At 47.2% G+C, this 22976-nt stretch overlaps 1 protein-coding gene across 1 annotated transcript; it reads right to left on the reverse strand.

Moving 5' to 3' along the window:
* Positions 1 to 704: 704 nt before the first annotated feature.
* Positions 705 to 22580, reverse strand: Mgst3 (microsomal glutathione S-transferase 3). Its single transcript, NM_025569.2, has 6 exons — positions 22490 to 22580; positions 7031 to 7154; positions 6000 to 6073; positions 4191 to 4248; positions 2532 to 2604; positions 705 to 1381 (listed from the first exon to the last, which is right to left on the reverse strand). The coding sequence occupies exons 2-6, from the start codon at positions 7145 to 7147 to the stop codon at positions 1242 to 1244; spliced, it is 462 nt and encodes a 153-aa protein (NP_079845.1). The 5' UTR covers positions 7148 to 7154; positions 22490 to 22580; the 3' UTR covers positions 705 to 1241.
* Between the last annotated feature and the right edge of the window lie 396 nt (positions 22581 to 22976).

Here is a 22976-nt window from a genome sequence, read left to right on the forward strand (position 1 = left end):
GTACACTGGTGACATATTCTCATGACCCGCTCCGGGAATGTGTTCTGTTCTAATTCCCAAGGGTGTCCCAGTCATCCCAGTACAGCTGAGCCACCCTTCAGTGCCTTCATCTCTGAAGCTTGAGTGACTCAGTCCAATGGAAAATGCATGGGGTTTATAGTTAAGGCTCTGTTCAGCAACTAACTCTGATCCTCAGAAGCTATCGAGCATGTGAAGTGTGGCTGGCCCAAACGAAGAACTTGTGCGTCTGTTATAAGCATTATCCATCTAAAAGCCACTCGTGGCTAGCGGCCACCCAGTTGGATGGCAAAGGTCTAGACGCCGTGTTCTTGTTCATACCTTGCAGTCATTATTTTGCCAGCTTAGACCATTCTCTAAAGGCCTTTCCTCTTTGTTCCTAATCAGACATTGGCATAGACACTTTAAAAAATTTATTTATCTTTATTTTATGTATGTTGATGTCTTTTGACTGCATGTATGTCTGTGTGAGGGTGTCAGAGCCTCTGGGACTGGGTTTACAGACAATTGTGAGTTGCCACATGGGAGGTGGAAATTGAACCTGGGTCCTCTAGAAGAGCAGTCTGTGCTCTTAAACACTGAGCCATCTCTCCAGCCGGTTTCCTCATCTATAAAATGAGCTGTTAGCAATTCTAGCATCACAGTTATCCCTAGTTTCATCTGTGTCTATTGCTTAAGAAAGAAGCTTTAAACAGTTAACGTTTATTTGTATAGGTGTTACATACGTGTGCGACATACAGTGCACGCGTAGAGGTCAGGGGCTAACTTGTGGGAGCCAGATCAACACATGGCCATCAGGCTTTGTGACAAGCGTCGTTACCTGCTCATGTGACTGAGCTCATTACTTAACCTTTTAAGCAACATAAACAATCTTCAATAGATTAAAAAAAAAAAGTCCATACCGTTAATTATTAGCATCAAGCGGTACTTTGAACTAGAGCCGAGGATGAATTTTTCCGTCCTCATCACCATGACTTCATCACCGATTCACAGACTGTGTCGCGGGGGTGGGGGTGGGGTGCGCTCACAGCTTTGCTCGTAATGGGTAGAAATGGCACCATTATTTCACTAAGACTCTCAGAAAGAGATGCAGGCAGGAGCTTTAGGTATGAGGCTGATGCCAGATAAGTTTTTATTATATTAAAAAAAAAAAAAAAACCAGTGCAACTGGAAATCAGGGTGAGTCGCTGGAGGTGAGTGAGAGTCGGAAGGCCCTCCACACCTCAGTGGTGGCAGGATCTGGACCCGTAGCCTAAGCCTGGTCTGATCCAGCCGAGATGCTGGAAAGCAGAGCACACGGTGGTGCCCATCAGGGCAAAGAGGGCAAGAGAGCCCACGGCTCCTCGATACCGCTTGCTAGGGTCTGAAAAAGAAGACAGCGGAAGTCACCAGGACATCCACAAGCCATTGTGCTCTAGCATCTGAGGTCATATCGTCAACCGCGTGCTATTGGGAGGTTGGCCAACTCTAGCCTAGAGCCACCAGTACGCTAGAATCTATGTGCAAGGTAACTGTACATTAGCATTGCCTAGACTATGGAGGACTCTGTAAGTCAAGCAACTTTGTCTTAGGCCCAGTAGGAGCATCTGCCTCCGGAATGACACGTAGCCTTTTCCTCTCCGATAGCCATTTATCCCAGCCGTGGTCAGGTTTTGCTGACGCAGCACCTTGGTTTGATTCCTGGCAGCTCTGGCTGGCCCCTTAATATTTCTAAGGCTGTTTCCTCATCTGCACAACAGGCTATTCGCTGTACATGGAATTGCTGTGAGCTTGCCTAGCATATGTAAAGTTCTCAGGCAAGCAACTGGCACTTAGAAAATGCACAAAGGTTTGTGTCTACTCTAAGGGTAGTAAGAAGAAAAAGAACGGACCTTCACGTTAATTCTTAAGCCACTTCCTCATTTTAAATTGTATCATACTTTATGTATATGGGTATTTTGTCTGCATGTGTGTCTGTGCACCACTTGCATGCTTGTCCTAGAGCTGGAGTGACAGACTGTTGTGAGCTGGGAATCAAACCTGGATCCTCCAGAAGAGCAGTCAGTCACCTGAACAGCCGAGCCATCTCTCTGGCCCCATTTCTTCCTCCACCTTTAAATCCCAAACCAAGAGTTAAAATACAGTAACAATATTTAAAATTTGGCTGGGCGGTGATTTGTGAGTTCGAGGCAGGCACATCTCTGTGAGTTCAAGGCCAGCCTGGTCTATAAGGTGAGTTCCAGGGCAGCCAGAGCTACACAGTCTTAAAAAAAAAAAAAAAAAAAAAAAACCTAAAATAAAGTAAAAATAAAAAATAAATAAAATTTGTTTTGGGGGCAGAAGAGATGGCTCAGTGGTTAGGAACACCTGCTGCTCTTGCAGCGGGCCAGAATTCAGTCATCAGCACCCATGTTAGGTGGCTTGCACCTGAAACTGCAGCTCCAGGGGTGGGCTGGTGCACACAGGTACATAATACATATTAAAGAAGATAAATCTAAAATGCATTTCCTTGGCGGATGTCAGCATCTACTTACCTCCTGTGTAGTAGCCATATGCGTAAAGGACTCGCCCAATAATCCAGGCCAGGCCCAGGCCAGAAGCTATGCGCTAGGATGAAAGGACAGCACGATGTTTGCATTAAAGAAGCAGACCTCCATTAATTAATGCCTACAGCTGACAACACCTGTGTTGGCCAATGGTAATTTCATGCATTTGCTAATGTATTTCTCACAGAGTTAGGAAATCATGGGGTTATTCGTCTCAGTCAGGAAAATTGAAGACCCGTGGTTGTCTACAATGGCATGCTCAATGGCAAGGTGAATCCTAGCTTTCCTGATGGGAGGACTGTGGACCAGAAGGAACTTCCTTCTCAGGGCAACTGGGGGAACTGGTTCTGGAGCGCAGGTAAGAGCAGGCAGGCCTCAGGGTTCCAGGGTGAGTCAGAAGAGGAAACTCTGATATCTGAAATGGGACCCTGGGTCTCACACACTGACTGAACAGCTGCTGGGTTACACTGTCTGCAGGGACAATGCCTGGATGAAGCCAGTGCTGCAGCCTGCACCCAGTAGGGCTGGAGCTCCATGAGACAAGGTGAGAAAAAAATGTATAGCAAACCCATGAATATGTGTACCTAGAGGGCAAAGGGCTCCCCATTCCCAACACTCCTGACAGGAGAGGGTAAAGGCTTATGAAGGTTGAGACACCCTTCTCTTCCATTCATCCCGAGTAACCCCACTTCCCAGACAGAATAAGAAGGAGCTAAGGTTGGCGCAGGGTGAGCCGCTAGTGTTATGGGCGGTGCTGGTTGCTATGGGCGGTGCTGGTTGCTATGGGAGGATTTGCATGAACTGACTCCGGATGAGAAGTCTCCGGCGGGAGGATGAAGTTCAACTATCGATAGAGCCCCAGTTACTCTCTATTTTAGCTTAGTCTCTGCCAGGCCGTTCTTCTCTACAGTGCTGCGTAATTGCTAGCAATTTTGGGTCAATGTTTTTGGGCTGTTTTCAGTTGTACAGGTGCCCGCCTGTCCTGTCCACTGCTATAACCTCAGGTGTGACTAATGACTGCGTGCCTTCTGGATGCCGGGTGCTACAGACAGACAGACACCTGCAGTTCCTTCTTCCTCATCGCTTGTGAGTTTGCTTAACTGTCACCTCAGTAAGAGCCCCGACCCTGGCCACACTCCTCATCATCTCTGAGCCCCACACTCCTGTCCTGCCTCCTAACAGTTTGCTACTGGGCACTCAGCACTTTCTAACATACTTCACTTATGACCCCAATTAAAGGAAAGGCTGATTAATCCAGGCGTCTGCCTGTCTTGTTCACTGCTGTAACCTTGGGTGTGGGTAGATGTTTGTTTTTTGCATAGGTGAATGAGGAAAGCAAATCCACTCCCTGTGGACACAAACCTTTCAGAAATAGATGGACCTGGGGTCAAAGTTCACGCTTCTGGGGCTCAGCTGACCCCATGAAAGTTAAATAGTGGCTAAGAGGCTTCTCCTCTCTCTAAGAAAACTAGGTGAGATCTGCCTACTTTAAAGCAAACCTCATAATAACTCAGTAAATAAAATCCTTTTAAATAAGTGCTGCTTGACCCCAGGCTCCTCATTCCAGGTTCCTCTCCTTCTCCCTGTGCCCTGGGTAGCTCGGGGGAACCACATCTAAATGGATGAACAGCCCCAGAAGAAACTTACCGGGTGGTAAACACCTCCCACCGTTAGGAAAAACAGGAAGGGAGGGTACACCTCCAACCTGGAATGGACAGAAGGTAGCTTTTAAAACAGTATTTTCAAGTCTGGCAGTGGTGGCTCACACCTTTAATCCCGATACTGGGGAGGCAGAGGCAGAGGCAGAGGCAGGAGGATCTCTGTGAATTTGAGGACAGCCTGGTCTACAGAGTGAGCTCCAGGACAGGCAAGGCTATGTAGAGAAATCCTGTCTTGAAAAACAAAAACACCCCCCCACCCCCGCCCAAAAAAAAAAAAACCCCACCACCACCAACAAAATTTCCTCATGGATGTCTGTCCAGAACTTTAAGGACTTATAAGGAACTCCACTTTCATGTTGGAAGGTTAGAAGCTCAAGTACAAACTCTGGCTGAAGGGAGATGTGCTCACCAGGACCCACCTGCTTTTGCTCTAGCTGAGAGTAAAAGAACTTCTCGTCCTACAGACTCATGTGGAAGTCTCAGATTGGGAAAGTCTCCTAAGGGACGCTCAGTCTGAAATGTCCCATAGGCTCACGTGTTCCGACACTTGTCTCTACTTAGTAGCACTGTTTTTGTAGGTTGTGGGACCTTTGGGGACAGGGGGCCTGACTGGCAGGTATAGGCCACTAAGGGTGGGCTTTGAGAAGAGGACTCTTCTTTCCTGTCTGCCTTTGTGACTAGCTGCAAGTCTCTGCTATCACCAGTCCCAGTCAGGCCATTATACCTTCCATCATGGACTGCTTTCTTTTAATCATGAGTCAAGATGAATCCTTCCTCCAATCAGTTCTGTCAGGTGTGTGTGTGTGTGTGTGTGTATGAATGCAATTCGTTAAATGGGACGTGTAAACACTGCAGAGGGTCACATTAAAGACATTGTGATGGCTGCTAATTGTCAACAGAATCTAGACTCACCTGGAGGATAGGCACCCATGGGAGATTATTTGGATTGTGTTTGTTAACTGACGTAGAAAGAACTGCCCACCATGGGTGGCACCAATCCCTGGCTGGGACCTGAACTGTCTAAGAGAAAAGAGCTGAGCAGTAGCAGGCCTTCATCACCCTCTGCTTCTTGAGCATGGATGCGATGGAACCCCTTGTCCCTTGTCCCCTGCTTCAGGCTCCTGTCACCTTGGCTCCTCTATCATGAGTTGCTACCATGAAGGACTGGCCCTTGAACTGTGAGCCAGAATAAACCTCTCTCCCTAAGCTCATTTTATCACAGTAACAGGACAAGACATTTCAGAAGACATTAGTCAGAAGTTACTTTGTTTTGTTTCAAGACAGGGTTTCTCTGTGTAGCCCTGGCTGTCCTGGAACTCACTCTGTAGACCAGGCTGTCCTGGAACTCACAGAGACAAATACCTGCCTCTGCCTCCGAGTGCTGGGATTTAAGGTATGTGCCATCACAGCTTGGCTAAGAAGTTTTCCATTCTAAAAATACTTAATTTTACTCAGTATTCAATTCTGTTCACACAGTAACTTAAGTTTATTTTTATTTGTGTGCATGAGTGAACATATGTGTGTGTACCAATGCCCTCGTTCACATGTGTAAGTTAGACTTAGTGATCTCCTCTTGCCATGTGGGTCCCAGGGATCAAATTTAGATTATCAGGTTTGGCAAAAAGTGCCTTGATTTTCTGAGCCATTTTGCACCCCTCCATCCCCACCAGTAATGTTTTGAATGCTACTCTTAACAAGGTACCCATGATTGCCATGCTATCTATCACTGAGCAAATTCTAGAGACCCAGGGCTGAATTGATGGACATCTTTGCTGTCTGGCAGCACGACACTCACGTGTTCTGGTGGGCGCGCTGAATGCAGTTGAACATATGCCCGTTCTCAGGATCTGTGCTGTACATGACAGGGTACTGTTAAAGCAAAGGCCAGGCAGAGTGTGAGTGCTGAGAATTAACTAACCAAAACAGAGACACCTTGTACCGTCCTCCTGAGGGATGAGCGCCTGGTTTTCTGAGTGCCTGGCTTTCAGTTCAGAAATGCTATGGTATTTCTAGCCAGAATAAGGTAGCTTACCTGTGACTACATTGTGGTTACAAAAGAGACAGGAGTGGCTTCTGCCCAGCCAGTGTTTCTCATTGATGTCATAAATCAATGGAGGACTGTAGATGATTACAGAGACATCATAGAGAAATGGCTGATTCCCAAGAGTCACAACACAACACATCCCCTTAAGATCTCCCTTAACAGGGAGCACATAATTGAGTGAGTGAGACTTTTATGGCAAGTGTCCATTAGAATAAAAAGAGAGGCAGCCGGATATGAACACTTGAAAAGAGCCTCCACTGAGGGAGTCTAATTACAAGATGCTAAATGCAAACAGACATCTAATTGCTCACCCGGGAGAGCTTTAGAAGTTCCCCTCCTAGTTCCTCCAGAACTAAAGGAAATATTTAACAGATTTCCTTTCTGCAGCTACTGGCTAAACTCCGGTTAAGCTCAGCATCTCTTCTCTATTTAGGAATCAGGAAAATCAACTTAAGACACCCTTTTTAAAGTGGCAAACTAGGAAGCAATACAGCCACTTCACCCGTTTTAGAAAACAGCAGTGTCCCTGGAAAATGGCTCTAGACAAAAATGGACTTTTAATCCTAGTAGGCCCGGTCTTTCTACAGAGCAGCCAAAGTCCAGTGAAGTGTAAACTACGTCCCAGCCTCTAAGGAACAAACTCCTAATGGGCGTTGTCCAAAAACTGCCACCACCTGTCACCACTAATATCTCAGCTCTCCCTCCGGGACTGAAAAACAAGCCTTGGATAAGCTGGTGGCCTCAGGAAGCCCACAGAGGCACCTGCCAGTAAGCCTACTTACCTCTACCTTGTACTTCTTGCGGGCTTTGCCCACGTTGATGGCTAGGTGGAGCACCATCACAAAGCTGGCAGCACCAGTGAGAAGCACAAATCCATACTCCTTAGAGAGGACAGCCATCTTGGCTCTGTGGAAGAAAGTACAACACAGTGGGAAACTAAGATAATGCTGTGGGCATCGCGTAGCGTAAGGCCTTAGCACATGCTGATGGTAGTGCCTCATTACCAGCAGATGCATAAAGATCACAAAGACGTTTCAGGGCTGGGGAGACGGCTGGGTAGGTAAACTGTTTGCTGCACAAACAGGAGGACCTGACTCTGGACCCTCAGCCCCTACTGTGCTGGGCCGTGTTGGGGATGAAGACAAGTGGATTTTTGGAGCTCACTGGCTGGCCAGTCTTAATAAAAAAGGTGAGCTTAGGACTTAGTGAGAGAAGAACATGCCTCAAAAAGGAAGGTAGAGCGTGAGATGGGTGAAAAAGCCTCAGCGTTAACCTCTGGACTCTGTGTGAGCATGTGCAGGCTAAAGGCGCCTGCACACACACAAGTGCACACACATACACACACATCCCATATGCACATACCATACATATATATGACACACATACACTCTGCCCAATTTAAAAAGGAAAAAGATATTTCTAAGAGGTCATCAAAAATACTATTGTGCATTAGACAACAGAATTAGAAATGACTCCAGTCTGCAGTATGGTCTCAGGGAAGTGTCAAGTTATCCACATCCTCCCTTCCTTCCCTCTTCCTTCCTTTCTTCACCTCGCTTTCTTCCTCCATCTCTTCCTTTCAGTTTTGAGAACAGATTTTTACTTCCTTACTTCTTTATTATTTATTTTTGTGTGTACACACACCCATGCATGTACAGCCATGTGCACATGGAGGGGACAGGACAATTTGTAGGAGTCTCTTCTCTCCTACTGCCACGTGGGCCCTGGGGGTTGAATTCCAATCATCAGCCTTGGCAGCTGGCACCTTTACCCACTGAGCCATCTCCCAGGCTACTTAATCACAGTTTTTGAGACAGAGTTTCGCTGTGTGGCCTAAGCTGGCCCGGTACTCAATATATAATATATAATCCAGAGGGGCCTTAAGATCACAGCAACCATCCTGCCTCGGCCTCTCAAGTACTGAGATCACGTGTATGTGCTACTATAACTAGCTGTGTATTCTCTTTGGCCCAACATCCATTTACAGATTTCACCAGTATATACTGGTGTCTCTGATGGGTGTCTAGCTTTCATCTCCCCAACAGCCAGCTCAGGGTGTTGCCCTGCTGCAGAACGTTTCTAGTGATCCTTAAAAAACAAAAGGGCAGGATTCCAGCACCCCTACCAGCAGAGGAACACCCAGAGCTCATGGGCTGCACCCAGAGTCGAAAGCAAGAAGTATCATGGGTAGGATTCAACTCCGATTTGTCTGCTTCCCATGGTCTCTTGGCATTTTGCCGTGGTCACTGCAGTATGTTATGGCCACTGAGATTTACATTGGGAAGTATTTAACATGACACTCTTTAACAAAGTAGCATCTACAACACAACAGTGGCTTCTGGAGAGGCTGACTGGGAGGTCAGGACCTTGGGACCGCCCTTCCACCCTGATCCTGGCCACATGCTGGCACAGTTTTAGAAACCAGAGTGGAGAAGTCCCACTAGAGTGCGCTGACATCAAAGTCTGGCCCTTGAGCCAATGGCGTGGACAAGACACACAGTCTGGCAGGCTCCTGAGAACCCAGGCTGCCCATCTGATCATCACAAGAGTTCTGATGTCTGCAACTTATTTTGGAATGCACAAAAAGTTGGGAATGCAAGCTGAACAAACGTTAACTGTAGATTGGGGTGGTAGCTGTGCGGTTTCATGATACAATTCTTTTCACTTTTCTGACCACACAGGAGAAACTGCTTTGAGGAAAAGCTAATCCTTGGCTCATCTTGCGGTGTTCAGCATTCAAGCACCCGTCTCAAGGGAAAGACTTAGGCTGGGCACCAGAGAGAATAAAATTTAGCAGGTGGAAGAGGCTTTAAGCATCTTAGAGCCCACTGGGCTGTCCATTAACCTCTGTGAGGTAAGGGTTCAGAGCACACAGGCAGAAAGGGCAGGTATAACACCTCAGAATATGCTGAAGTGACTCACTACCACATGCAAGGCTGCCCCAAGCCAGGGGTTCCTGTGTGATCTCTTGTTGGTTGTGAGAGCACACACTGGTAGGCAAATGCTTAAGAGGAGGAGGCAGGAAGATCATAAGTTCAAGGCCCATCATAAGTTGCTCTGCCTTTAAAGGCTGGGGAGATGGCTTAGTTGGTAAAATGCTTGCTGAGCAACCATGAAGACCTGAGTTTAATCCCTAGCACCCATGTAAAACAGTCAGGCAAGATGGCACCTGTGGACTTGTATATTCCTACTGCTGTGGAGACAGGGAGATTATAGGAGCTTGCAGGCCAGCCAGTGGAGCCTGACTGATGAGCTCCCCCTGAGGAGCAACAACCAAGGTTGTCTTACGGCTTCCACATGCATGTGTTTGCAAACACAGCCACCCCACACATCCGCACACCCACTGAAATAAATAAAGTCTGTCTCTGATGGGTGTCTAGCTTTCATCTCCCCAACAGCCAGCTCAGGGTGTTGCCCTGCTGCAGAACGTTTCTAGTGATCCTTAAAAAACAAAAGGGCAGGATTCCAGCACCCCTACCAGCAGAGGAACACCCAGAGCTCATGGGCTGCACCCAGAGTTGAAAGCCGGATTCAACTCCAATTTGTCTGGTTCCCATGGCCTCTTTCAGTCCTGTTTAGAGTGGAGCCACAATATCTTTATATGAAATCTGGAGGGTGAGCAAGTTGCTTGGGTTTTTAAAAAATAAGTTTCTCAGGAGTAGAGAGATGGCTCAGCAGTTGAGTGCATGGGCTGCTATTCCAGGCTTGATTGCCAGCACCCATATGGTGGCTCACAGGCATGTATAACTCCAGTCCCAGGGGAATCCAATAACTACTCTGTCTAGCTTCCAAAGGCACTACACTCATGTGGCTCACAGACATGCGAGCAGGCAAACTATCCTTGTATATAAAAATAAATATTAAAAAAAATACAGTTCTCCTAGCTTAGAAAAATAACATTTGGGTTCTGAGCCCTCAAACCTGTCACCACCATACCACAGCACACAGCAGTCAATTCTCACGAGATTTCCCCGTTTATGATCTTCACCCTGCCCTGCTCGCTTGCCCTTCAGAGGGGCCAGACACACTCCAGGCCAGATGTCTCTATGACTCAGCACAAGGTGTTCTCCAGGTAAGAAGTCAGGCCTGCCCAGCTTCAGAGGAGAGGGCCTGGATGCTCTCCAAGTTTCTTCTCCTCCCTTCTCTTCCCGAGTTATAAAGTCAATGAATGGGAGAAGCTATGGTATCAACTATGTAGCAAGAATACAGTGTGAACTCTGAACACCCCCTTAAAAATACAAAGTGACCAAGCCTATTTGCCAGCCTTGGAGTTAAACCACTGAGGCCAAACCGGCCATTGAAAAAACAAAGTTGCCTCCAAGGCTGTCAGAGCTGCGCTTGTAAGGACAATGAAAGGAAACGTATCTGCTCTAGGGCAGTTTGTTGAGTCTGGAGGCTCAAGCCAATGAGGGCTGACCTAGGACCAGGCCAGGTTTTAGAACTCATAAATACACTCTAGTTCTGCAAAACACCAGAATAGGGCTTAGTTGCTGACCCCTGTTTTCCTGATGTCTAGGAGCAGCCAGGCAGGCAAGACAGGAGAGATGATCTTCGGGTGGAATCTACTGCATGTAAGAGCCATTCCCAAAGCAACTGGTCTGCAGGCTACAACTAGAGATGGACATTTCTGCCAGGCTCCTCCTTCAGAGGACGACGGCAGTCTGCAGGGTGTTCACACCCAGTGATAGTCCCTCTCCTCAGTTCGTGAAGTCGATGTGTTTAGGATGAACCTGGGTGGGGGCAAGCAAGACCCAGCATCAAGACATGCGGGTGACATTTAGGACACTGGATTTGGCTGGATCTGACCCAAAAGCCCTTTTCTTGCTCTCCAGCTTTTGTGGCTCCACAAAAAATACTTTTCAAGCTGCAAAGGGCAGGGAGCAATTAAACAGCCCCACCCAGATACAATGGCTACGGACCACAACACTAATCAGCCTGGCAAGGTGTGCATAATGGTGCAGTCAGCGCGACTCACAACTAGGCGGCAATCAACAGCTATCTAATTGGACTTAAGGCCCGTCTGACAGGAAGATATCATACCTGGTACTGGGAACCTAATCAATTATCCAAAGCTAGTGAGATCACCTTGAAAATTAATCTACAACTGCCACTTTGCCAGACCAACATAATTCTTTATACATACTAAATCCTATCCTCATGCCCACAGATAAACGTAGCCACCACTCCTTATCAAAGGAGCGGCTCCTTACAGAAAATAGAGACCATCACAGAAAACCACAGCTGGACACATGCAGAGATTGTGGGGAGTACAGCCGAAACTGATAGATTTATATCGCGGCTCCTGAACCTATGGCCCTGGGGACATCATGGAAGGATTGGAAGAGCCTGTATACCACCAAGTCTGCTGTGAAACAGTCTCTCCTAGAAATGGCTGCAATGGCAGGATCAATGGACATGTCTTAATGGAAGGAGGGAACGCCCACCTCTAGACAAAGAACTTCAGGCTGCCAATGACAGCTGGGAGATGAAGAGTGAGCCTCTTTCAGGAATGAGCCCCCTTACTGGTTGCTGAATGCAAAGTGGTCAACTCTGAAACCACAAATGCACAATAAAAGTGGGCTCGGAAGATTGAATTTACATGCATTTGTGCACACATTCACACATATGCAAATAACAGTAATAAAGCCAAAGAGTTATCAATCCCTATCGGCTTGAGGGAGGGACAGTAGCTAGGAGGGGCCAGAGGGAGGAAAGTGGGGGTTGGGAGGATGATGTAATTCCATTTCCATTGGGGGTGGGGGTGGGAAACCTGGTAAAATGGTTCAGCAGAAAAGGCAGAGAATTAACTGAGGGTGGGGAAGGGGTATCTGATACCAGCGGGGGCGGTTTGTAGAGACCATGTGATCCTCTATGGTGGAGAGCCCTCTTCTCCCGATAGGGCGTCTTCTGCAGGAGCCTTGGATGCTTGTGAACAGATACAGGGACCAAGCCTGGAATGCTGCCTTGCAGAAAGGTGGAAGAGCCCTTCTGATACCTCCACATACCCCTTCCAGTGAGGAGTGCTACTTTATATGTCTATCCTGCATTCAGAGAAGACAATGGGCACAGCCATGGCTCTGTGTGGTTTGGCATTTCTCATGGCTAGGACTACTCATGGCATATGCAGGTACTTCCAGAGTACTTGATAACAGCAGCAACTTCTGTGGCTTTCAGGAATGCCCACCACCACACATACAAAGAGACGGCTCATCACCTTATATAGTACCTGGTCATATTCACCTACACTATTTAGTTCTGTTTTTCTTCTCTCCAAAGCATCTACTGAAACCATGGAAGAAACAGCATGACGAATTACATAGGAAAGAACAACCTACAACACAGAGGTCTGCATTGTAGGTGCTAAAAATTTAGATCCAAGGAGTAAAAATGATTAAACCGTAGCCTTTAAGGATAGGACTGGCTAGAACCTTCAGTCAAGGTTCAAAAATACTTTGTCACAGGGGACTGGAGAGATGGCTCAGTGGTTAAGAGCACTGACTGCTTTTCCAGAGGTCCTGAGTTCAATTCCCAGCAACCACATGGCGGCTCACAACCATCTGTCATGGGATCCGGTACACACTTCTAGTGTGTGCCTGAAGACAGCGGCAGTGTACTCCTATAAATAAAAATTAACAAACGAATACTTTGTCACTGGCTAAGTTCTTATTTTCTGAGCCTCTAGGAAAAAGAGATGGACGTTCTCAGCCCTTAGAGGGTGGCCTCTGGGTCAGGGTGCACCAAGAAGGAAAGGCAGCTCAGTTCAGAATCCACACCCAGGCAGCCTCTGCCACACCCTGGGTTGTTCCGAATGCAGAGGCAGCAGATAGCTTACAGGGCCAGGCCTGAGGAGCTGATAATTGGGAAAAGTCCCCTATGGTGTGCACACTCATGTGGGCTGCACACATCTTGCTGATAACACACCTGGAGCCCTTTATGGACCCACCGAGATAAGGTTGCTGAATTTGAGACCTTTTTCCTGGACTTGGTCTTCATGGTCTGGATACAATAGCTCTGCAATGAATGCTTGCAACTGTGTTTCCCACAGACCAGCTGGCTACTGTAACACGAACCCAAACAGAGAACATAAGATACAAGCCTCCCATTTGTGTTTCTTAATAGTCAGGCGACACATACAGAAACTCTGATGAGTGTTGCTGAGGTTCTTTCTTTACCTGGAGGCTCTGTTAAGCCATGCCCCCTCCCAGAGTTTCTGGCTCAGTAGGGCTCCCTTGGGGGCCTGTGAATGCAACTTTCAAAAGTTCCCAGGTGTCTAGATCACTGCCCAGAGAACAAATTTTAAAAACTGTTGTCTTGGGAGCTGGAAAGACAGCTCAGTGATTAAGACCAGTGGCTGCTTTTCTAGAGGACCTGAGTTCAATTCCTGGCACCTACATGACAGCTCACAACTGTTTATAATTCCAGAGTCAGGGGATTCAGTGCCTTCTCACTTCCACAGGCACCAAACACCCACACGGTGTACCAGCATACGTTACATACCCATACACATGAAAATAAACAAATGAAAAATTGAAACACTTGATTTAGGGAAAAAAGGAAATTTGTAGGTGGTGGTGATGACTGTATCTGAGCCACGCTGAGAAGCACACCTCTGTCTCCATGATCTAGACAACACTTTCTATTGGATGGTCCTGGAACCCTCCACCTCCACTGCCCATGGCATCTCGAGAACATGATGATGGCTGCAGGCTGAGCTAAGGCTAGACCTTGCACAGTTACACCAGAGCTTGCATGCACCATAAGACCAATTCCATCTTTTCAGGTGTAATATTTGGCTCATCATGAACTAAACAAGTGGGCAAGAGGGTGGACCCCCCCTCTGAAACTTTATCCAGTGACTTGACAGCCTCTGCCTTCCTGGTTCTATTTATAGCCACAATCACCAGATCTGACTTTTTTTTTTTTTTAACCAGTCAAAGGAGTTGGAGTTTAAGGCTTAATACACTGCAAGAGTGATGGTCACTGTGCAAAAGAAGACCTTCAGGGGACGGTTACTTCTTCTACTATGAATTACTATACCTCAAATTCTAAATGAGTATGCGCTCTGTGAAAGACATATTTAAGGACTTAGTAGGATCTATAATAATTTTTTTTATGGAGTTCTTCATTCTTTCTGGCAGGAACAGCAAAATGGGAAATCATCTCACCAATACATGTTGAAAATCTAACTACGGGGCCGCGTGCACACCAGGCAGAGACTTTATGTAAGCTTTCTCCCCATGATAATCCTATGCCACAGTTGCTATTACTGCTGTTCTCACATTACCCGGGAGGGAAATAAGGCAAAGAGGGATTGGGTAATTTGCCTAAGCCTCCATCACTGGTGAATGCAGGTCTGGGGTCAGAGTGCAGACAGGCTGACCAGTGTCTTAACCACTTGCTACAAAATCACCCTGCAGAGCTTGTGCCTTGGAAGTTAGAAGCAGCAATAAGGAATAATCCTTAGCAGAGCTTATGTCCTGAGCAGTACTGCCGCACCCTGCTTCTGTCTTAGGAGCAAAGGGAAAAGATAGCAGCCCAAGAGAGGCTGCAGCTAGACAGAAGCTCTTTGGTTCCACCTTACATTTTCATGGCGCTGAGATCCAACCCTACACATGTTTGGAGCTGAGCATATACAAAATACCAGCCTCCTGGGTCTTTAGAATATTTTGCATCCAGGATCGGCTTGGTTATTGCTTCCTTACCAATAGGGATGGCTTTTTTTTTTTTTAATCATTGCTGTTATTTTCTTCTTGGTGAATGTTCCTAGCTAAAACCAATACAATGTTGAAGAGAATAGGCAAAAGTGGACATGCTTGTCTTGTTCTTCATGTATGGCTGAAGCATTCAGTTCTTCACCATTACATATGATACTATAGGAAGTTTTATAGATACCTCTGTTGCAGCTATATTAGAAATCTAATTATTTTGATATGTTCAAACCATAGCAACTATGTATGTATGTATGTATGTATGTATGTATGTATGTATATAGATAGATAGTTTTTAAACTTCAATAAAGTATCTTGTAGTCCCCTCCTCAAAAATAAGCCCCAGGCCATGGTGGGTTTCTGGGCAAATGAGGGTACTCTAGTAACCAGCCCTTGTGATCTATAGGGATGGGGGTAGGACAGGCATCATATAATGGGTTTATAACAAGATAAAGAGAAGGGGGATATGTTCTATGGAGGTGTAGTCAGGTGTGGGGGAGGGAGTGCCTCAGCAGGCCCATGTTGAGACATCCCTTCCCTCTGAGGGACCAGCCATACCACGGTATAGTAGAGAATAGAGTTTATTCAGGGCATGGGGAGGGGAGTTAAAGAGGGCAGTAGAGACAGAGAAAGGCGGGGGGGGGGGCAGGGAGAGAGAGAGAGGGAGAAAGAGAGAAAGAGAGAGAGAGAGGAGGAGGAGAGGCTGGTCATGAGCACATGGAGAGAAGGGGGGGGGAAGGGGGAGAGAGGGAGGAAGGGAAAGCAAGAGCAAGAGAGAGCAAGAGAGTGAGGAGGAGGCAAGCAGCCCCTTTTACAGCAAGCCAGGCATACCTGGCTGTTGCCAGGTAACTGTGGGGCCGAATGTTAGACAGAATGTTAACAATGGCTATACAGTATAGTAAGTTAAGCAGACACCAGCAGGCTATAGATCTGTCACAGACATCATCCATACCCTCAGGCTAAGAACCTTAAATCTAGGCTTAAAATGTGGTGGTGTTGGTTTTGCCTCCAGGATTCACTCTGTTCCAGGGTATGAGGCAGCAGCATGGGGCTCTTAGGCTCTTTGGCTCAGGTGCTCTCCTTTTAGGAATTCTGCTGACAGCTTCTCCTGGGAAGATCACTATTCTAGTACTCCAGTTTGGATCGACCCTGTCTGTTTCCTGCTTCCGCCACTGCTGGCCTATCTCACTGGGGCATAGTTCTTTCAGTTACAGGGAAGGGTTCTGGGCAAGCCTACTCTTTCACTGTGTACCCAAGTCCTCTTGGCTGCCTAGTGAAATGCCCCAGGGCACAATCAGCATTGCATAAGTAAAGCAAAAGGCAGGAGTTATGGATGTGGGCACCATCCCAAAGAATTTATCACTCCTGAGTCACCAAGTTACACAAAACCTTAGGGTTTCCTAAATGACAGATTTCTCTTTGACTTTAAGTAAACAAAACCTCAGGTTGGACAAAAAGCAACTTCTACTTCAGTTTGTGATGTTGCTCTTCTGCAAATTTTTAGCTGGTGTTTTATGTTAATACAAACAGGAAGGTGACCATGACTAAGTATCCTTAGCCCAGCAAAGCCACCATTCCCCCAAAATCTCATAGCAACCCTTACTTGGTTGGCTGTGCTATCAGTCCAACCCCAACGATTTAATGATGGTGACACAGGGATGGTCATTTAAAGGGTTGGCTTGGTCAGATAGAATGGATGCCTCTTAAAGTCCCACATACAAGATGGCTTAGCAAACTCGGGTGGGGCTGGAGGCTTGGTTTACTCACTTACAGCTTCCACTAACAGCTCTCCAGCTTTGAATCAGCCTTTGGATGTTTCCACAAAGGAATGGGCCTTTCAGGGATTCCTGATGGGATTTTGCCCCAGTGAGGTAAGGCTGGAGGTCATGGAAGGAAATCAGGGACAGGGCTGATGGAAACTCGAGTGCCAGAATAGTGATATTCCCAGGAAGATCTGCCAGCAGAATTCCTAGAGGAAAGCACGTCTAGCCCAGGAGAGGCTTGGTGGGGGAAGAGTAGGAAGTTAGGGGAAGCAATATGGATGTAATTCTATCTCCAGGATGAAGAGTCTTCAAGAGTCACACCATTTCTCTGTGCTCATCCCACCATTCCATAATGGCAGCTCTAGTTCTCTTCCACAACAAACACATCAACGCTTGTTTGTCAAACCTTCAAATAAGCCATTGCTCAAATCCTCCTGCCTCTGCCTCCTGCCTGCTATGTCTAGGGGCGTAGGGTACCATAGCCAGTCACCACTAACTTAAAGGCACTTAAGAAAAGGGATAAGAGCCTACGTAACCCACTGGTGATGCAGGTTCAGTAGCTATTTCTCCAAGGGTTACAACCAGGTAGCTGGCTACACAAAAGGAGCCGGATTGATGTATGGACTGCTATCTTGGCAGCAGGACGTAGTGGGTCCTTCTTAGGACCTCAGTCTTCAGCCTCGTCCATGCACCAGCAGCAGGTCTGGGAATGAGTCACGTTGGGAAGATGGAAAGCTCTCCCCTTTCACCCAAACACATTCAGCTCTACAGCTAAGCAGGCGCAGCCCAGCCACATTCAAGCTTCAGATGGAGTTTGAATTCCAACACTGTGGTGAATTGTCCCTACTGAAAACAATTGCTAAATATGTTACTGGGCTGGTGGGAGGCTGGGGAGGGAAGGACCAGGGAAGCTGGACGACAGATGAATGGCTCTTGGTGCTGTGGGACAAGCTGGCACTGTTGTGCCAGTTAAGGCCAAGGCAGAAATTACTTTTACTCTTCAGAGTCTGGCTTCTGTACGGCAAGACCCCAGACATACATGCTTGGAGGACATAGAGTCTTGTTTGGGAAGAGATGGCAATCCTGTACCCCAGGAACCCAAGGACATTGGGTTTGTTAGAATAAATTCCAGGTTTTCCCATAGGTATGATGTTAGTTTTTTTTTTTTTAAAGAGACCCTCCATGCTTAAAGTTCCATGGGCTGGGATACCCTGACACCTGACTTTGAATCCTTGGGTCATACTAGATATCCTAGAGGTGTGCCCTCCAGGACACAGGACTCTCTAGACGCATCTCACATCTTGCTTCTAGTGGTTTGGAGGCAGCCGCCTCAGATGAGAAAGGAGAGGTATCAAGGAATACAGTTGGGGGGGGGGGGAAGACACCAAAGCACTTGTCAGATGAAGTAGATTTGATAAACTCAGTTCAGGAGAAAGCATTTGACCCAGAGGACTGCTTACGTCCAGTCCCACCTCCCACTCCCTCAGATTCCTTCCTTCCCTTTTTTTTTTCCCCCAGAGACAGGGTTTCTCTGTGTAGCCCTGGCTGTCCTGGGACTCACTCTGTAGACCAGGCTGGCCTCGAACTCAGAAATCCGCCTGCCTCTGCCTCCCAGGTGCTGGGATTAAAAGGCGTGCGCCACCCGGTGCCCTTTTCAGTTTTGTTACAGATACCACACCACACCCCCTGTGCAGGGCTCCAGTGGATATCAAGATGGAGAAGGGAGTTCCGAACCTTTAGAATGCAGTCAGGGTGGGAAGGTAGAGGACACACCTGGAGGAGGGGGGAAGACTGGGCTGGAAGCCACAGAGGTTATCATGGTAACATGTGACAGAGAACACAGGTAAGAATGCAGCAGGTTAGAAGCGTACGGGCAGGCAGGTCAATGTTCACATGGCCGAGAAAGGAGGCCAGTGTGACTGAAGAGTAGTTACAGAGCCCAGAAGAAGAGGAGGAAAGGCCTATTCTTTGTAATCTTTACCTAGTAGGGATTAAACCCAGTTCTAAGCAAGTGGTATTAGCTCATTTAAATCCTCGCAGTACCTCTATCAGGGATTACTGGTTCTGCAGGTGAGGGAATTAAGTACTAGAGGGATTCAGTAACATCCTTGAAAGCACACAGAGCAAGGCCTGGATTCCCACACTCCCTGGCAGCGTGTTTCCAGATTCTGTACTTTAGGCCTCGACCGCCCCGTCTTCGAACCAAGCTGAAGAGCAAGTTTGCCAACATCTGACCCTCTCCCAAGCATAAAACATAGTAGCAAGAAAGTAGAGCTAATAATTAGCTCCAAGCCTGGGCCTGATTACAGACTGTGATGTTTCTAATTGGAAAGGGGAAAAAACCATCTTGGAAAAGTTCCAGAGAAGAACATATTCATTTTAGTGTACGGCTGTATGAGGATGAAGAACACTTCCTCCAGTCTCCTGGCACCCAGCGTGGCAGGGCAGTCCTGAAGCTGGCTCTTCATTACTGCATCATGATTCCCACAAACCTCTACACGAGCTGACATTACACAGGAGCGTAAAGTCACAGGACAGCCAAGCTATGACTTCCAGGAGAGGAAAAAGTCTTGGATGAGTCACATTAATACTACTTGGATTTTCCATCATAAGAAATAAAGGCAGCTTAGAGTTATTATAATTCTTAGCAGATGCTAGATCCCTGGGAAGATACCAGTTGTTAAGTGAGGGAGCCACCTAGGCTGCTGGCTTCCATCTGGCTCGACCCTCCCATGCCTCTTGGGTCTTAGAAGCATGCTTTGGCACATTCATTTGCATTTTTCTATCTTTTTTTAAAAAACTGCCACTCTTTATTTTTATTATTTATGCATATATATGTGTGTCTGAAAAGGCCAGAAATGTATGAATGTATGCCGTGTGTGTGTGTGTGTGTGTGTGTGTGTGTGTGTGTGTGTGTGTATGTGTGTGTATACGTCTGTTTGCAAAGGCCAGGAGAAGGTGTCAGATCTCCTGGAGCTAGGGTTACAGTCAGTTGTAAGCCCACTGGATACCGCAACAGAACTCTGGTCCTCTGGAAAAGCAGCAAGTGCTTATAACTGCTGAGCCATAGCCACAGACTCCATTTGTATTTCCTAAGCTGGAGAAAAATCCAGGTGTTGTGTATGGCTCATGCTTAGCGTCTCAGGATGCGGGACACTGAGGCAGGTGGATTGAGAATCTGAGGCTTGAGAAGACACTGTTTCAAAGGAATAACAAAAAAGGCGGGCCAGGGCACCAAAGTTTTAGAATTTACATTCTGGATGACGAGTAGATCAGTCTAGAAAGAACTCGAAGTGGGACAAGGGGCCCTGTGAAACCCTCAATGCATTTGGAAAACAACATGATTTTCCCGCTCCACTTGCTGCATTTCTTGCCACAGACAGGCACGTGGACTCTGTGACAGAGCTAATCTTACACAGGGAAACCTGACAATAACACCAAGGTTTTTTTTATTCCAGAGGACAGTGGACTCGGAAGCAGGATCAATAAACTGAGCTGCAAGGGCTGGGGAGATAGCTCAGTCAGAAAAACTGCTTGCCAAGTAAGCATGAGTAGCTGCTTTAAGCTCTCTGAATCCATGTTAAACAAACAAACCAACCAACCAACCAACTAACCAACCAACCAAGACCCAGCGCTCAGCAAGCTCAGATAGGAGGACCCTGGGCAAGTTCAGGCCAGCAGGCTGGCTGAATCAGTAAGATTCAGTGAGATTCTCAAAACTAAGATGGAGAATGACTAAGGAAGACATCTTCATATGTATGGACATGCACATGTGCTTATAGTCATTCATGTGTATATATACATCACATACAACATACACACATTTTAGTTGCAAAAATAACAGCGGCATATTCTAAAGAGATATAAACATAGAGAATGACTAAATTGTAGGTTTAGATTTTTAAAATAAAAAAAAATTCGAATTTAAATCATAGGTTTAAAATGAGCTAAGTGTTCAGTCAGTGTTAGATTACTTTTGACAGGTTCATTTGACACCCACTCATTCTTGACTGGTCCAGGGGCTTTTCAGCATCTCTTTGGATAAACACACCTTTTGTAAGTGTGTGTGTGAGTGTGTGAGTGTGTGTGTGTGTGTGTGTGTGTGTTCTCTGTGCTGTCTACTTATAAAGGAGTTCCTTTTCAGATTGTTTCCTCCGGAACTCTACACAAGCAGGAGGGAATCTAAGTGAGGGAAACTCTGCCCTTGTCCTTTAAACAAGGACTCAATAAATGGCCCAGGCTGGCCTTGAATTACCATTCTCCTGCCCCAGGCTCTCTGGTGCTAGGATTCCAGTTGCAGGCCTCTGCATCCAGCAAGATTTTGTTCCTTAGTCTAAGGAAGCCCCAGTAGTTCAGTTTCTATGGCTGGCCACACTATCCCTGTCATTTTATATATAGTAACACTGGTTAAAGGAAAAAAAAAAAAAGAATCACTTGACAGAGTTTTCTATTTCTGTAACATTGTGTCAGGAAGAAGCTGAGCAGAATGTACTTCCCAGGGTGAAAGCACATGTTTGGATTTCAGATGTTAGTTTTATTTAACTCCTTAGATAAATTTAGCTCCTGTGAGAATAAACAATTCTGGATCCCCTGACTCAAGACAGTATACTCTCATTATGGACACACTGAAAGAAAACACACCGGGTAACCCTGACTAATAACCTTGGCTGCTTCCGGGAAACTGCAGTCTGCAGGTGCCCTACAGATTCCCGCAGGGAAGCCCTGGTTTCTGCTACTACCTTAAAATCTGCAGCAGACCCTGCAAGGCCACACCTAAGCCACCAGTACAGGCAACAGAGCAGAGAGCTGGTTGCTCTCTGGGGCACCTCCTTTCCCTAGTTAAGGGATTCAAGTCCCAACCCGCAGCGCAGCGTTGCTTTCCTACCCATCCGACCATCTGTCTCTGCTTTTCCTCTACTTCCTTTTCCGCACTGACTTGTACCCTAGGCTACTTGCAGACTGGTGCCTCCCAAGCAAAGAATTAACAGAAACCACAACCTCGGGAGTGACTCAGTGTCTCTTACTCCCTTCCACCACCCTGCAGGTGCCCCACCCTGTGGTTCTGGGTCTCCCTGTAGCGACACAAGATAAGTAAAGGGACACTTGCGGACATGTGAGTATGGGATGAATTAATATCCCACTCACTCTTCCCAAGAAGTCTCTTGCTATGAGGACAGAAGTAAGAAAATGACCCATATTCAGGTATCAATGCAAATATTTCTACGAGGCGAGAGGAAAACAAATGCAATTCCCTCTGAGACCCTCTCGAAGGATCCTAGCAACAAGACATCCATAGCAGGCGCGGCGCTTGCACGCCACTTATGAAACCTGTGCTAGATCAGGTACGAATGGCCAGTTCCCACTGCAGAGTTCCGGGCTCCTTTCTCTGTATTAACAGCTGCAGTGAGTAAGGTCAGGTGGTCTCTTGAAGGCCGAAAGAGGGAGCCCCAGGTCTTTACACAATTGGAATTAAGGAGGGGGAGGAAAATAAGGAATTGAGGATGAGCTGACCTTGAGAACCTCCCTGAGTTAGAGATAGCGAGGTAGGGGCCTCCCCGAGAAGCTCCTAAGCTACACCATCGGGGGGAGCATGCAGGGAGGGCGGAGGGCAGAGTGGGTAGAAATGCAGAGCTCAAATCGACCGATAAAGAAGGGAGGTTGGAGACCCCAATTCCGTTCCAAGTGACTGAGATACCGGTTGTGCATGTGCAGGCATTCAGGTGTCCCAGTGAAGCTAAAGCTCCTGCAGCTCGCAGCTGCCAGCACTTACCTGGCTCACCTTCGTGCGCCTGGTACAGACCTGAGAAGCACAGCAGTGCCTAGGTGCGGCTCTAGCTGTCCCGCAGGACCCGCCCCACTCCGCCCCGCCCCGCGCGGCCACGCCCTCGGGACCGCCCCCGAGACCGCCTCTGACTTTGGCGGTTCTAGCTGTTTCTTAAACTAGACTGCATTTTTTCCCTGTGTCGGGTAGCCCGCATATCTACTTTTCCGGCTCCCCAGTGTATATATTTGCTCTACTCTCCAAGTATCTTTTCGTGACTACAGTATTAAATTGCTCCTAGAGATTTGTTCTGCTTGGTTGGAACAGAAGCGACAGTAACGCGTTAGTAATTTGTCCCCGGCAGGGCACTGTAACTCAGCTTGCTGCGCGTGCGCAGAAAGTAGAGCGTAGTTTATGGAGAGCTTGGGGTGGGTGGGGAAGGCGTGTGTCTCACTTTTGGACTCTCTTGGGGAGGGGGCGTTTGAAACTGTGGGAG

Source organism: Mus musculus, chromosome 1, assembly GCF_000001635.26.
Source record: "Mus musculus strain C57BL/6J chromosome 1, GRCm38.p6 C57BL/6J".
Taxonomy (NCBI): domain Eukaryota; kingdom Metazoa; phylum Chordata; class Mammalia; order Rodentia; family Muridae; genus Mus; species Mus musculus.

Bases quoted from the DNA above. Each gene is read 5' to 3' on its own strand.
- Mgst3 (NM_025569.2), bottom strand. From the start codon at position 7,147: ATGGCTGTCCTCTCTAAGGAGTATGGATTTGTGCTTCTCACTGGTGCT. The intron at 6,074-7,030 runs GTAAGTAGGCTT...TTGCTTTAACAG, and splicing joins GCAAGAAGTACAAGGTAGAG to TACCCTGTCATGTACAGCAC. The intron at 4,249-5,999 runs GTGAGTGTCGTG...TGTCCATTCCAG, and splicing joins CAGCGCGCCCACCAGAACAC to GTTGGAGGTGTACCCTCCCT.